General features: G+C 45.0%; 1 protein-coding gene across 1 annotated transcript in view; it reads right to left on the reverse strand.

The window, feature by feature from the left end:
• Nucleotides 1-9900: 9900 nt before the first annotated feature.
• Nucleotides 9901-17014, reverse strand: part of VAT1L (vesicle amine transport 1 like) — a 154466-nt gene continuing 147352 nt past the window's right edge. Inside the window, exons 8-9 of the mRNA XM_057712150.1 lie at nt 14941-15024; nt 9901-11219 (exon numbers count right to left, since the gene is read on the reverse strand). Of these exons, the coding sequence (XP_057568133.1) occupies nt 11121-11219; nt 14941-15024 (183 nt within the window). The 3' untranslated portion in view covers nt 9901-11120. The remainder of the gene's footprint in view (nt 11220-14940; nt 15025-17014) is intronic.

Genomic DNA, 17014 nt, shown 5'->3' on the forward strand with positions numbered 1-17014 from the left:
TTCCTTTCTACCCATGACTGAGATTCACCTACTGGTTACATTTTGTCCCATCGACTTTATAATTTTTTTTCTCTATGTGTAATTTTTTGGAACCATTGGAACTGTAATTGTTTATTATTTATTGCTGGGCTCATAGATTTTTATTTTGTTCATGGTTTATATTGAACTACTATCATTATTTATTTTGAGGCTCAAATTACTTGAAGTTTGGGCAGTGGGAGTCCCTAATCTAGATTCATTTATTAATGTTAATATCACTCTCTATTTTCTATTTGTGGCAACTGGTATTGATTTTCCATTTATGGTAGTAATAGAATTTTAAAATATGTGTTTATAGTTTTAAAGTTGATTTTATTTAACTACAAATATTAGTGATATAATGATAGGTATAAATAATATTAAGAAAAATATTAATGATATTTGCGGTCCACGTTTGACAAAACTCATGAAACTGTTGGTATGCAAGTAGTTGAAATTTGGGAAATACTGCTCTTGTATTATGGAGTATATTGGTTCTTTTTTTTTTTGGTACTTCAAATATTTGGCTATCATGTCCCAATTAAGAACTTGGCATATTTCCAAAGTGCCTGCATTTGGACGTGCACACTCTGTCCCTTATTGCTGTGTCTTATCCCTGATATACAATCACTCTTTTGCGAGGATATATGTCCTGACCTTCCTTTGGGAAATAAAAATGCTTATGTACAAATACAACCAGAACATGAGCTATCTCAGTTACAACCCACGAAGTTATTCAAAGCCGAGTTCAAAAGCCCTCTTTTATTAGGAAGCATTCTTTAGTTGCATGTGATAGAAATCAGGTCTGGTTAGCTTAAACTGTATGTGTGGGATTGCTCACAGAATCCAAGATAAGTCTGAAGACCTAGGCTTGGGAAAAAGTGGAAACACAAGTGGCTTTGGGGATCTGGGTAGCAGGGAGTCATGGGGAGCCTCTTTGGGCACCACTGTCAGGTTGAACAGGCTCCATTCATTTTCTGTTAGCATCTCTCTCTCTCTCTCTCGTGTGTGTGTGTGTGTGTGTGTGTGTGTGTGTGTGTGTGTGTGTGTGTTCTGGCCACATGACATGAAGGAATGAAGGATCTTAGTTCCCTAACCAGGAGATCAAACCCTGTGCCCCTGCAGTGGAAGCTTGGCATCCTAAGTACTGGACTGCCAGGGAAGTCCCTCATCTCTCTTCTTAAGCCTCAAATTACTTACTAAGAGAACATCCATTTGGCCTTCCCTGCATCATGAGTCCCACTGGCCAGAAGAGAGCAGGGCAGCTTGATTCATAAGACCTTCAACACAACATACAAAGGTCATTCCCCAAAGGAAAATCGGGTGCAACTGACAATTGCATTTTGCACCTATTGACTCCTTTAGTATATACTACAACCTGAAAACATCTTTTTTTAAAACAAAATTTATTCATTTATTTATTGATTTATTGGCTGCATTGGGTCTTTGTTGCTTCACACGGGCTTTCTCTAGTTGCGGAGAGCGGGGGCTGCTCTTTGTTGTGGTGCATGAGCTCTTCATTGCGGTGGCTTCTCGTTGCAGAGCACTGGCTCTAGGTGCATGGGCTTCAGTAGTTGTGGCACATGGGCTCAGAAGTTGTGCCTCACGGGCTCTAGAGCACAGGCTCAATAGTTGTGGTGCACGGGCTTAGTTGCTCCGCGGCATGTGGGATCTTCCTGGAGCAGGGCTCAAACCCGTATCCCCTGCATTGGCAGGCGGATTCTTACCCACTGCGCCACCTAGGAAGCCCCCTGAAAACATCTTAATGTTATCATTCCCCCTTTTACAGAGAAGGCAACAGAGGCCTAGAGATTAAATCACTTGTTCAAGGTCACGCAGTTCGTAACCGAAAGAGTCAGGATTCAAACTCAGGCCATCTGTCTTCAGAGTCCCTGCTTTTGACCACCAAGCTACAAGTTGGGTGCAGTCAATTCTTGGCAGGCAAAACCTAGAGTGTCCCTTTACTTGCACTCCCTAGAGACTGTCTTATCCCTGGCCCAAATATCACCTCTCCCTGTTTTGTACCCTTGAGCCCCCTGCGCCTCTCCCTTTTAGGCTGCCAGCCTTTCCTGGCCGTTGGTGTCCCCGTCTCACTCAGCGAGGTCTTTGCCAGCAGTGGCCGGGCTGTATTTATCTCGGCATCCTTCACAATACATAGAACAAGGCTATGCACACAGGCAAAGCTTAGTAAATGTTTGTAGCACTTAACTGAGTCACCTTAATCATATTTACCTCAGCAGAGATAGATAGATAGACAGACAGACTGAGATAGAAATCCTGAGTGAGCATGAGAGCTTTTGGTATACTCTTAATTCATCTAGTTAATAATTAAACACTCAGTGTCGATTTAATGGTGTATTGACGTCCCGCCTTGTTTGTTGATTAATCTCAAAGGAGCATTGGGATGTTCCGGCTTCTGCTCCCAAACACAACAGACAAACCAGCTCTTACCATCAGCAGTCAACCTGAGCGTGAGCCTGGGCGCAGCAAATAGGTGTTTGTCCTTGTTTTTGCAAAGCATGAAGTGGTCAGCTTTACTGCAATTGCGTGATGGTCTTTCCCCTGTTTCACAGCACAGCCCTTTAACTCATCAGGGTTGCTGGGCCCCATCCTGCTGGCCTTGGAGACAAGGCTCCAGACTCAGGAAAACAGCAATAATCCCTTCCTGCTCCCTAGGTGGGCTTTTGAAAAGCTAAGAAGGGCTGGCCCCAGAAGTCATTTTAAGTGATGCTAGCTTAGCTTTGCAATAATTTTTTCCAACTTTTAAGTGTTATTGTGCATTTTCAGTGACTTGGGCATTAGAGAGAGCTTAGCTTGATTTCTGGGCCCAAATTCTGGAAACTCAGTTGCTATATGTCTTTTGGGGCACTTTATTTAACTTCTCTGGCTTCATTATATAAATATGAATATAAATATAAATATAAATATAAATGTATACATTTTGGCTTTACCATGTGGCTTATGGGATCTCAGCTTCCTGACCAGGGACTGAACCTGGGCCCTCGGCAGTGAAAGCACTGAGTCCTAACCACTGGACAGCCAGGGAAATTCCTTGCTTCATTTTGTCATCAGTAAAGTGGGGATAGTATCCCTCACTTTATAGGGCTGTTATGAGTATTTGGCAAGTTAATACATGCAAAATGCTATCTTCCTTTGGGTTCCCCCGAAATAGCCCCCTAGATGAGGACTTGGGTGCAGGTAGTTTATTTGGAAGGTGATCTCAAGAAGCAGGAGTGTGGCGGGGGGAGGTGTAGGGAGAATGAGATAAAAGAAGGAAGAAAAGCCAGCGGGCTTATTAATGCATAACCTGCCATTGTGCGCAACTTGGGCTCAACCCCGCTGAGGGGACCCTTCCGATACGGTGTGCAACATGGAAAGGGAACCTGGGCATTTATCCACCGAACCCCACCCTCCATGGCCGAGGCTGCCCAGGGGGTGTTACTCCCCCTGCCCCCAGTCCCCACCACAGTAATTCTGGGTTACCTTGGCACACTTGTGCCCTGTGGTAGTGGAGTAGAAAGAAGGCACAGAAGAAGAAAGACCAAGACAGGTGCTTGAGGCGGGAAGCAGTCAGCTTGCCGGGAACTGGCTACAGCTGCAGCGGACTCTGGTGTCAGGTGAACCAAGACAATATGTGGGGAGGCATCAATGGTGACTGCTACAAGGGCTTAAGACAGTGTCCAGGAAGTAAAACTAATAAAGGAAAAACAAACAAAACAAATAAAAACAAACAAACAAAACTGTCTGGTACACAATGAGGACTCAGTAGACGGTAGCTACAGTGGGCATAGTTTTTACTATCCAGTATTCTGTCCTATGGGGATCTATCTCTCTCTTTCACTTGATGTGGTTCCGGTAGGGCTGTCAATCAGGTTGCCTGCACTTACCATGACCAGGCAATGGGTGGGCACATGACCCAGGCTGGCCAATGAGAATAGCCATCCCTCTGCTTCAATGATTGGTTGATGGATGGGCATGTGACCCAAGCTGGCTAATCAGAGCCTTCCTGAGAATACCTTGATTTACACCAGAGCTAATGGAGAGGAAGATCTTTGTCCTTGGGAGTGGGTGGTGAGGAGAGAGTGGAGGAGAGGAGGGACCACCTGGCCAGGAGGATGTTAGGTTGGAACTGCTAGTCCCCAGCTTCCCCAGCTTCTGGGAAGAAACCTTTCTATGATATGGAATCCTGGGTTCTAGACAGAACTCCACTTTGTGGCTGAGTGAACATGAGCAGGTTACCTAATCTCTCTGGAATTTAATGTCCTTAATCTGTAAGCAGGGATGATATCTACTTTTCAAGGTATTGTTTTGATTCAGTGAGAGTGCGTGTAAAATGCCTGGCAAATAGCAAATCCTCGGTAAATGTTAGTTTTGTTTTCATGCTTTGCTTTGATTCAGTTTCGCTCTATGGAAATCTCCAAACTCTAAGCTGAGACAGTTTTTTGAAAACGATTCCAAGCTTTTTGAGCATGATTGTTTGTGAGTATGCCCCGTGGGTCACTGTCCTATATTGGTTTTGATTCCCAGGTCCAGTGGGTAGTGGTTTATTTTCTGCGGGCCTCCCATGGATGTGTCCCCAGCTCTCCAGAAAAAGCCTACCTCTCCAGCCCTTCTTTGTTTCACTCCTGAAAGGGAGAGGTGTTCTTCTCCCATTCATGCCTGTTCAGTGGCCACTTTAATGCATGACCAGGTAGGCTATGGATGGATTTTGGCGGACTAGCCAAAGAACTGTGATTCCAATATGCACCCCATCCCCGCCCCCCCGCCAATCTGATCTGCCTCCCCAAACTGGACCAAGTATAATTATGATGTTCATGTTGGGAGATTTCCCATGGTCTCCTCTTACTTGAGAACATTCTCCAGTAATCGCTGGATTAATCCCTTTGCTTTTAGTATAAAATCCAGAAACTTTGAAGGGATATTAATGGATTTCTATAATCCAGTCTTATTCATCTTTTGTCTCTTCTCTTGATGCACGCAATTGCTAAATGGACCAGTCCACGAACCTAGCCTGCACTTTCCTACTAATGTGCCTGAGGATAGTTGCTTCTCTTGGACCACTCTCTTCCCCTGCTGCTGGACACGGTTCATCAAATATAGCACTGTTTACCGCTTAGCCCACACCAGCTCTTGTACCAAGACAGGCTCTACAAATAAACTGCTGTTTGCACAAGAGATAAAACTTATTTGTTGTTACATCATTCAACTGTAAACTCCTGAATGGCTGGGAGAGACTATGTATTTCTTCTTTTTCCTGCTGAAACCCTAAAAATATTGTGTTGAGAACATGCTAGGTGTTTGTTGAATGAATGAAAAACTCTGTTTTGAAAGCATCTGCCATCTGACTTCCAGACTGGAACTTGTGGGTCATGGTTTCAATCTGGCGACACAGACATGTTTAGATTTGATCTTCATAACAATTCCAGGACATAGACCATACACTCGTCCCCATGTCAGTAAGGGAAAACCCAAATGCCAAGCAATGTGCCCACATTTGATTCTTGACTTTCAAGATTCCAAGGCTTACGCTCTCAGTCACTGTGCACGTGGGTGTCTATGCATGTGGTGTGCTGGGGTTTCACTTGCTGCTGTCTCAGTCACTCCTTTGTTTGGGTGTTTGGGAGCCAATTTGAATAACTCATGGGATGAATTCCCCAGCATGTTTGCTTGGCTGGTAATAGGAACTCTGTTCATTCTGCTCAAGGCAGAGATTGTAAAAACATTTGTGTCTTACACAGTTCAGGCTGCTATAAAAAAGTATCATAGACTGGATTGCTTATAAACAACAAGACTTTATTTTTCCCAGTCTGGGGGCTGGAAGTCCAAGATCAGGTTGCCAGCATGGTCAACTCTCTCCTGGGTTGTGGACTGCCAGTATCCTTACATCCAAACACAAGGGATAAAGAGAGAGGACGTAAGCTCTCTCATGACCCTTATAAGGGCACTAATCCCATTCACAAGGGCCCCACCCTTATGACTTCACCTAATCCTGATTACTTCCCAAAGGCCCACCTCCTAATACCATCACATGGGGAAAGGCAAGGGTTTCAGCCTATGGATTTTGGAGGGACACATTTAGTCCTTAACAACTTATTTCTTTTCCCACAAGTGAATCTGAAAGTGAAATATTGAGGTCTATTTATTATCCTTTTTTTTTTTTTTAAAGGAGGCTACTAAGTATTTGCTAAGCATCCCATTTTTCCAGCACTGGCAAATAGGAGTAAGGAAGGGAAGCAAATGTTTATCAGGCTCACTAGGTACCAGGCATCATGCTGTGTGCTTTTCTCTCATGAACAACACCCACTCACCTTAAAAGACTGCACTCAGGCATCACCTCCCCCACAAACACTTTTCCTGGACATCATCTTCCATCACAGATTTGGCCCCTCCCTACATTGCACCCTACTCTGCCCTCTAACATTGCCTCTTTGAATCCTTGTTACATATCTTGGTGTCCATTTCTGCTCTTCCTCTAGATTGGCTGTCCAAGATGGAAGAGCATCAGGGAATCAACACACTTTTTAGGAGTTCCCCTCATCCAATGATGCTTGGAACTTGATGGAGAAATACACCTTTGTCACCAAGTGGGACAGGTCTCCTGTCTCCCACAGTGGTCACCTACTCACCGACACACCCTGAAGGGGCTTCTTCCCTTCCTGTTTTACGTTCCCTCTCCCCCATGTGTGCTTCTTGGCAGTCACCTCCCAGTACTGCTCACTCTTGAGTCCTTGTTTCGGTGTCTCATTCTGGAGGACCCAAACTGGGGCAAAGAAATCAAGGGACTTGGTGTCTGTCTCTAGAGCCCCTTTAGGCTCATCTTATATCCCTCCTCCCACTGAAGCCCATGTTTACTCTTTGTAATCACCTCCCACCCCCAAGCTCTCATCTCACACCATCCTTGTTCCTTCCTATGGAAGTCCAAGATTGTTCATTTGGCATTCAAAGACCTCCATGCCCTGCTGGGACTTCCCATCGTGCCTTTCTCCAGCTCCACTCCATCCCCACGTGCATGTATTCCAGCTACTGCTCTACTCTCCTTTCTTCCAATACACCCTTCAATGTTCCCACCTCCTTGCTTCACACTGTTTGCCTCTGCCCCAGATGGCTTCTGAAAGTTTACCTTCATTTCTGCTCTAACTTCACCCACATGGCTGAAAAGGATTTTGTTCCCAAACGTAAGACCTCTTCCCCACTCTCACGGTTATAAGCGAAGATGTGATTTTAGCTTAGTTTTTCTTGCTGGACTATGTTTACCTGTGGCAGCACAACAACGCTGGCTATTTTAAGCCATGAGCCTTATACGGAGTACATGGGCATTAAATGAGAACATAATGAGAAAATCCTTTGCACAGTGTTCTTGTGAGAATTTCGCTGACAACGTGACTAACTCTTATACCTTGTAAATTCAGGTTTATGTATGTGGCGTTTTATTGACATAGGACCCAGCTCTAACTTTTTTGGCTTCCTGCTGAGAAATATAGTAAACACAGCAAAGCCTCCCTAATCATAAATTCCTCCTTCATGAAATCTTTGCTCTTGAAGATTCACATTTGTGCATCTTTTTGATAATCTTGAGGACATTGAGAGTAGCACAGACATATATATACTACCAAATGTAAAATAGATAGCCAGTGGGAAGTTGTTGTATAACAAAGGGAGTTCAACTCGAGGATGGAAGATGCCTTAGAGGACTGGGATGGGGAGGGTGGGGGGGACTCGAGGGAGGATGGGTGGGAGTCAAGGGAAGGAGGGAATACGGGGATATGTGTATAAAAACAGATGATTGAACTTGGTGTACCCCCCCAAAAAATAATAAATAAATAAATAAAATTAAAAAAAAATCTTGAGGACATTGGATCATGAAAATGAAAGTGGTTGAGATGTGTGTTTTAGAATCAGCACTTTGCTGAGCACTTGGGTCAAGGGCCAGACCGAGAAAAAAAAAATGCTTTTGATGTGCATATTATTTGCTACAAAGCAAAACAAATGGACAAACATATGCTTGAAATCAGAGGAGAGAGAATCCCTGAACAGTTTCTAGTGAGAAGGGATGGTAATTTGAAATGCATTGTATTTTACCCTTATTTAAGTCAAGAAGCATGGTGGGGCAGTTAAGAGCATGGATTTTATCTTGGCTCCAAATCCTGGCTCCATCACTTCCTAGCTGTGTGAGCTTAGTGCAAAACCTCAGTCTTCAGTTTTGTCACCTATAAGATGGGTATAATGATAAACCCCACCTCTCAGCCCTGAGATATATATTTAATAGCATATCGTAGGTATCTCATAAATACTATTATAATTATTGCTTTTCTTGTTATCATTACTATTATTACATGATGCCTTTAATAGTTCTTTTATTTAGTGGTGGCTTGCTTGTTGCTTGAGGGAAGCTGAATGTCTTTCTAAAGGCTTAGTTCATCTTGATTCCTGTTTTCTCTGTGTAGCCTTTAGTTTCTCATCTGAAGATTCTTCTATGACATGTTTTTTATATTTTCTTTTTCGTTTGCACGCCTTGCACTCTAGTAGCGGGGCTGTTTTTGCAACAACTACGCATGTGGAGTAACCCATGCCAGGCAAGGTTATGCTATGCTGAATACTTTATTTATATTTTTTTATGTAAACATAATTTGCTTTGTAGGCACAATATAACAAAAGCTCTAAAGCCACAAATACATTAGACAATGTTTCAGTTCCCTCCAATCAAGCTTAAATTACTGAGAAGCCTTCACAGTTCCTTTAAGGCAACCTGAGACGTTCTGAACACTTCCTTCAGGAAAAGTCACATGACAGCAAAGAAGATGCTTTGAACAAGAGTGTATTAAACAGGTAATTTTGATACTTTAATTTTTTTTCCCTATTCTTCATGGCATACGTCGATCTTATTGGTCTAACACTAGTTTTCTCTTCTCATTCTGTATCCCAAGGAGACAAAAAGGCTTTCTTTAACTAACCAGCATCATTCGTGATTATTGTCTTAAGCTTATAGTTGAAAAAACAGATTTGGGGAAGAATGTCTTTTCATGCTAATCCTCTGAACATAACAAAGGCCATTTGGATTCTGAATGGAGAGTTCCATCTCCCCTAGCAAATAAGGGGTCTGATATGGCCAGTGGGTCTCTGCTCCCCCAGCCCTAAAAAAATGCCATTTCTGTCCAGCTCCTCAGGGATGTCACTTGGGTAGCAGTTCTTCTTAAGACCTCATTGAGTGCTTGGTTATGGGGAAAACATGACCATAGTACAACGTTTAGCAAACATGCTGGGGGGATACAACCTCTAAGATATCTTCCTAAATGGCCCCAAACTGGAATATCAGTGAGTCCTGGTTGGGTCGGAAGAGAAGTAATTGTGGTGACTTCTTTTGAGATACTCTCATCCCCTTGCTCATCCGATGGCATCACCCTTTCTCATCTTCATAGCTTACACGTACATTCACAATGAGGAGACACTCCCTTCAGATAAATATTTGGCATACATAAGTCATCATCACAAGCTTAGGATAGGAAAAAAGAACATGATTAAGGAGGTGACATTTGCTACAAACGTACCTAGGGAATAAAACGGGTAATTGCTGAGATGCATTCATTGCCGTCAGTTGGGGGAAGAGTGGGGGGTACCCTAAGGCTCATTGGTGGGGAGATGGGGCCATGCAGGGGCCCTCGGAAGTCTTCCAGAATGCAGGTGAGTCGGGGTGCTAACCCTGCGGGCTCCCTGTGTTTCCAGCCTGGTTTGTGAGTGATGGAGTCCACCCTTTGGGCCAAGAGGACTGGGAGGAGGAGAGGAGGAGCCCTCCCCACCCCACCCCACCCCATGGAGACACTGAGTCTCTTTCTTCCTCCAGAGGAACTGTTCACCTCAAGCCATGCCAAGTGGAGTAGGGCTGGGAGTGGGCTTCTTAGGAGTTTGGGAGCTGGAAAATTAATCAACGGCATGCGATCAAGTAGTTTGGTCCCTGATTTCTAAAAAGCAGGGCCTTGCAAAGAGTCTGCACCATAATTTTATATTTCAGAGGAGAGGAATGCATATTTGGCATCAGGTACTAAACATCGACCTTTTGTATCACTAGAGTTTGTTACACATTGAAACATGCTTTGGCAAGAAAAAAGATACTCGTTGATTATTTCCCCCAAATATGGTCTACAAAGGAGATCTTCCTGGGGGGGGGGGGGGGATCCAAGGTAAAGGTTGCTATTCAGTACCAGGAAATGAAAATAGCAAAGTCGGTGATGCCAATGGCAAGTGTGCAAACATGGGCGCGTCTCAGTAATGACTGAAATAGTCCCACACCTGGTGAGTTTTCTTAAATTAAATATCTATGGGGCAGGGGGGGAGAGGATTTTTCTCATGAGATGTGGTTTCAGGGGAGGAATCTCTGTGGCTGGTCCTCACACTTTTGCTGTTGACCCACCTTCTACCCTGAAAAATCTGCATCTGTTTCCCTATGTTTATGGTTAAGAATCGGTGAAGGGGTCAAGCATCAGAGGGTGGGAGGAAGTTGGCTCAACTTGTGACCATGAAACACCTGAATGGATGTAAGGAGGTTGCCTCTTCAATGGGAAGAAAGAAAGTACAACTTGGAGAGATCCTAAACTTACAGGCTCATGAAAACATCTCCTGGCCTACCCTCTTTCTGCCAGCCAAATTGGCAAGTGCTCTTATCGGAAGCATGGGCAGCTGGCAGCAGAAAGTGTCATTGGCCAGAAGACTTCTAGGACAGTGCTCCGTGATAACACCTTTCAGTTTAAACTTGTCTTTGCCCATGTCTGGTCTCTTAAGCATTGGACCTGTGGGCTTGTATCAATTTGCAAGGCTGTTCTAGAACTGTCGAGAAGTACCCAAAGATGGATGGTTTTGAAACAGGGGAGAGGGGAGAGTGTAACACACAGATGGGAGAGGGACATAACAGGGACATAATACTGCATGGAATGGGATTGGCACTTAATTTCAAAAACAACAGTGATCAACAGCTTTTTAGCTCAGCTGACAGCAGACAAACACAACACACACTGGACTACAGCATTTGTTCACTGGGGCACAGAAGAGTTTTCTCAGCCAGCTCCTCTTCCTCCAAAGCATCCTTCACATCCTCCTGCCTGGGTCCCAGGTTACTGGATAAAGGGCATCCTCTCCTTGTTCTCGCTGTCACCCTCGTGGTCCTCCTCTTCTTCGCCTGCCTCGCTGGTCTCTGTGCTGTCATTGGCCATCTGTAATTCAACAGAGGACTCTTTAGAGGGCTCTGCAATCTGTCTCCTACCTTGTTTGAGCATCTGATGAAGCCCTTTGGGAAGGATTTCTCTGAGGGCCAAATGCTAGGGTCACCTGCTTCCCCAGGAAGGCAGTGTGGTACCAGCTGACTTGTGTTGGGTGCCCTAAGAAGCAGACTCTGAGAAAGGATTTGAGTGCAAGTATTTGGAACTGGGGAGATGATTCCAGGGATTGGGAAATGATCCCAGGAAGCACTGGTCCGAGTGAGGAAAGGAGACAAGAAAAGGCAAGGAAGCCAACACAGGATGTGTTAATAATTACTTCCTGCCATGGGCAACTGGGGCTCTGTCCTGCTGGGGACCACCGGGAGGCGGGGAGGGACATGCCTCATGATAGTCCCATATGAGTGTGGGAAAAGCCAGGAAGTGCTGAAGGTGGGTTATCTCCCTGGCATTCTGGCCAGTTCTGTGCGTAACCCAAGCATCTCCCATGGCCAGAGGAGGCTCTGAGGCAGAGGGGCAGGGGCCAGCAGGAGGACAGCACCAGCGTGCAGGGGAATTGTGAGTGCTGGGGGCATGGGTGGGCACTGACAGTGTCCACTGCACAGACTGGCCAGGGTTCAAATTCCGATGCTGTCACTTCCTAAGAGCCAGAAGAACAATATTAACAAATGCGGGTTTATCTGCTTTGCTGTCTGTATTCCCCCATGGGAGTGTCCTTTCTGTGAAGATGTGGACTCTTTCTGGTCCTATCTATCTATCCATGCATCCATCCATCCATCTACCTACTTACCTGTCATCATCAGTACTTGGCATAGTTGTCACACCTTTTTGAGCCTCCATTTCCTCCATCATTACAATGGGGATAAACCTACCTGCCTTATAAAGTTGTCACGAGAGCCAAGTGAAACAAAGGGAAGTGATATATTGGAAGCATCTGGCAAAAGGCTGAGCACATGACAGATGCTCAGAACATCCTAGTCCTATCCATTTACAGCCATTTGTGAACAGTGCCTCGGATTTCTTTTTCCTAGATCATGATCCAGGCAATTTCCCTTGAAGCCCCTGAACCCTGGCTCTCACCACTTATTCTCACAAACAGGAACCAGCTCCTGAGTCTCAGCCCCCCGCCCCGGCCACGTGGTCTGACCTGGAGTTGGACTTCCCTCTCGGCCACAGCACATGCAGCGCCTTCTTCCTGGAGTGCCGTCGCCCACCCTCCTGCCTACTCAATGCCTGCTTGTCCTTTAGCGCTCAGCCTGCTTCCTCAAGGAAGCCTTCCTAGACTTTCCTAATGGGAACAGTCCCCCTTTTGTGAGCCCTTCTTTGTGGCCTGAATCCACAGCTGCAGTGTCCCGTTTATACACATGGCTCGTTCACCTGCCCCACCGTGGGAACTGCAGACAACAGCGGAGATAACCGGTCTCCTGTTTTCTTCCCTTTTTATCCTCTGCAACTAGCGTTGGTGCCTGACACACAGTAGGAAGGCAGTGCACATTTTAGAATAATGAACACATTAGCACGAGAGCTCTCCCTTCTCAGCACATGTTCCATATTTGCCAGTGTACCCAGTGACTTATGCCCATCAGCCCTTTCTCTCTTCTCAACAACAATGAAGTAGTAGCAATAGTAATAACTATGGCGGTTCGTTGTTTTACAGCAGTGCAACGCGAGACTCAGAGGTGATGTAACCAAGAAGTTGTGGGGCAGCAGAGATCAGCAGCCTGCGGAGAAGGTCACCATAGTCCTCCAGGGCACTGGTCACATGCCAGAACAGGGGCAGGGCTGCTCTCTGATGTTGTGGGTCTAGAGGAAGCAGCCCTGTCTCTGCTCTGACCCCACACACATCATAAGATAAGCCCAGCTCTGCTCCTGCTCAGCCTCATCAAGAGAAGGCCCCACGCAGGAGAGATGCTCTTGGTGCCTCCCGGCAAGTCCACCTCCAGAGCCATCAGCAGCAGTGACCCCTTGCCAGCCTGTTGCCCCCCACACCTCGCGGCTTAGATAGTTATAGAGGAGGGTGTGTGCCCTGCAGTGTGTCCAGTTGGGCAGATTCAGAGGCCTTGACCCAGCCTGAGCCCTGACAGTGGCCGTTCCGATAGGAGAAAGTGCCTCTGGGAGCCCCTTGCTGGCTCCTCTGCTCACACCCACCGAGGAGGGGTGACACGTTCCCACAGAGCCTTGACCCTGTGCCGTTTCCTCTCCCATGTGGTGCTCACCCTAGAAATGCCTAGACCACCTGCTCCCTCTCCTTCAAGCCTGATCTCCATCCAGATGGGATGGGGCTACTCCCACCAAGACATGCTCCAATGCCACAGATCTGAGTTGGGCCATTTGCCATCACCCTTGTTTCTTTAGGTCCCAGGGGTAAAAGCCCTCCTGAGATCCAGGAACAAGGACAATGACATATGCCAAACATATGTCATACATTTCAGAGTGAAAGCCCAGGCTTTTCAACTCCTGCTCTGTTGAGAATCCCCCTGTGGTCAAATAGGCCTTCCTGCAAGCCCCACGAGCCAGCAGGACCTTATGTGTAATGGACAGGCAGGAAGCCAGGGCCAACTCTTTTGCTTGAAAGCCATAAGCTATGCAGGATGGCTCTAGACCCCCTTGAGTGATGGGGCTGAAATAGACTTGGTCACATGTTTAAAGAACACCCAGGTGCACAGAAGGCCTGGGATCCTAGCCTAACCTTGACCCCTAACTGGCCTTCAAACATCCTGGCCCAGTCCTGGAATTTAGAAAGCATTCAAAACATCATATCCATATTGTTATCAGTCACTCACACATTGTAAAATATCCTCTCATTAAACCATCCTTCATTGTGTGAAATGGCCATCCTGCCCGAACCACATTCTGGTTACAAAAGCCAAGGAAACACTTTAAAAAATACACACATTGGACTAAAACATGCCAGAATTGTCATTCTTCCTCTTTTATCAACCACGGATGCAGCTCCAAGACTAAACACGCGAAAAAAGCAAACCAAAAAACCCTTCCTAAGTATTTTCTTGTTTAAATCTTTCCTAGAATTCAGTTTGTACAAAACAAAGTTTTATGCATGTCCTTGTAATTGACTTATGAGAATGTATCTATCTCCCGTTTTCAGAAGGGGGCCTGAAGCTGAAGTGGCACAGGCATTGCCCAGGTCCCACACAGGGGCTCAGAGCTGGGCTCTGGACCCATGCAGTCTGGTGGCAGCCTGGGTGTCAACCGCCACACTGCACAGCCCCTCAACGGACCCTTGCAAGAGTGTCTGGGGTGTGACTGTGACATGCTTCACTCCTGGTAGGGTCCCTGCATGTAAGGGTATTATCTTGATAAGAGAAAACAAAAGCCATGGAACCATCAGGAGGCATCTCGGAGGCAGTTGGCATCATTCTGTGGGGTATCTGAATGTGAATGTATTAAATTTTACCAGGAATTCCTCCCACTCATGGTAGCCAAGAGTGAGTAATAGACACGGGCGTGGTCTTGTCCTCTCCTGACTGCCCTCAGGTTGGTCTTGAAACGTTCTCACCGAAGCATTTTCCTTTCCTTATCAGTATTCATCCCATTTGTGACTAATTCCTCACTCGCCCATTGGTTCTATTACCTCTGGTCTCCCCCGCCAGCCCCAGCCCGGCAGAGGGCTTCCTGTACTTCCCTCCACCCGACCTGTGCCTGCACAGGATAAACCCTCTGCTGTGGAACTGAACACATCTCTCTGCTTTTGACTCACCAGTGGAGTCGGGGTCTTTTCTACATCCAGAATTAATTTGCCAATGTTCCCTCGGTCGTGGATCCGCTGCATGGCCTCCTTCACCTGAGAGACAGAGAGAGAAAGCCTCCGTTAGGTGAGATGTCGCCCAGGTGACAGGAGGACCTGGAAAAGCCAAACCACCTGATGCCCACCAGGGGGTGCTGTGGTCCAAGTTTAGCAGCTAAGCTAGGCACGGTTTCCAACAGCACTGCAAAGAAATTGGTTGTCCCTCACCCTCTCTGCTCTTAGGCAAGCAACTTGGTTTCCTGGGTCTAAAAAATGAGAGTGATAGCTCCTGAAATAAAAAGATGAACATTTCTTAAAAAAAAAAAGCTGGGGAAGGAGGGTCCTATAGAATTCCAAGTTACATGCTGCCAAGGAGCAGGGCTCATTAAGCAGAGTAATTTTTTTAAATATTTATTTATTTGCCTGTGCCAGCTCTTAGTTGCGGCATGTGGGATCTTTAGTTGTGGCATGTGGGATCTAGTTCCCTGACCAGGGATCGAACCCGGACCCACTGCATCGGGAGCACGGAGTCTTAGCCACTCGACCACCAGGGAAGACAAGCCAGAGTAAATTTTGACCAATAAAATTCTTTTTCTAGGGTCATTTGTGCCCCGATTACCAAAAGTTATGTAACTCTGATACATACACTGGGTACAATGACCCATTACCCAGGCTGAACTACATTCATGAGAATTCCCATGGTTCCTGGTTATTGGGTGGAAATTTTGTTTCCATGTAAGTAGAGGTTTCCCCAGAACTACTATTTTCCCCAGCGAAGAGGACCTTCTGTTTCTTTTCAAATTATGGGAGCTTGTCAGACAAGTACTGGGTTGGCCAAAAAGTTCACTCGGACTTTTCCGTAAGATGTTACCAAAAACCTGAACAAACTTTTGGGCCAACCCAATATACAGACCCCTCAGGGGACCCTCTAAAAAAAGCAGGTGTGTGATGTAATCTGATGCAGGCTTTGAGCTTTTCATTCTGTTGCTGAATGGAAAATGAACTCTAGGGGGTGCTGTGAGGATTAAGTAAAATAACGAAAGCACAACAGAATGCCAGGGCTTGGCATGGGTAAGTCCTCCACATCGCTTAGTGAAATCTAAATGGAAATGCAATAACTCTTGATTTTAAAAAAGCAACAATAGATCTAGTTGAAATATTTTTCCTGAAGTCTCAGGTTTTTAAATATTTTTGTTCATGCATTCATTCAGTCCACAAATATTCACTACATGTTGCTTATTGGCTAGATGCTATGGTTTATTTTAGGTGAATCTTTTATTGATAGCATATGTTTTCATTTACTTTTTTAAACTAAATCTGAAAGTATTTTCTTTTAGTTGGCAAGTTTCTCCCATTCAATTATTGTTATGCAGACAGATTTGGTTGTGCTGTCATCTTTTACAGAGTCAGATTGCTTTTTTTTAAATTTAGTTTTTATTGAAGTATAGTTGAATTATAGATGCTATGGTTTAAAAAAATTTTTTTTTAAATAAGCTAGGGTGTCTGCCTTTGAGGAATTCAGTCTGGGGCCGATGTAGCTGTGTTTGCTCATATAAAAACCAAAGCTATCTTTCAGTTTGAATAAAAACCTGACAGAGCCATTAAATTGTGCACATTCTAAGTGCTTTTCTGGGACTTTATCCTAATGACACAATTCAAATAATGGGGGAAAAAAACTTACCACACAAAAGATACTTGATTGCTTTCAATGGCAAAACATTGAAGCAACTTAAATGTCACAGAATAAGGGAATGGTTAAGTAAACCATGGCTCTGACATTTATCTACTGAATGGAAATGTTTTATAGCTGTTAAAGTGCTAATCACAAAGAATGTATAGCAGAATTAAATGCCTGTATAATATTGTTAAATGAGAAAATCGAGGTGCATATTTTTATTTACATCCCCATAAAAACATGGGCATCCTAAAATAACTAGAAAGGGATTTGGATATATGATAAAACATTGTGTCGGGGGAACAGGTCCTTTTTAATTCTAACGTCCAAGCATTGTTACTTGGTAACATATTATCAAACTAGTGTTTGATA

This window comes from Hippopotamus amphibius, chromosome 16, assembly GCF_030028045.1.
Source record: "Hippopotamus amphibius kiboko isolate mHipAmp2 chromosome 16, mHipAmp2.hap2, whole genome shotgun sequence".
NCBI lineage: Eukaryota > Metazoa > Chordata > Mammalia > Artiodactyla > Hippopotamidae > Hippopotamus > Hippopotamus amphibius.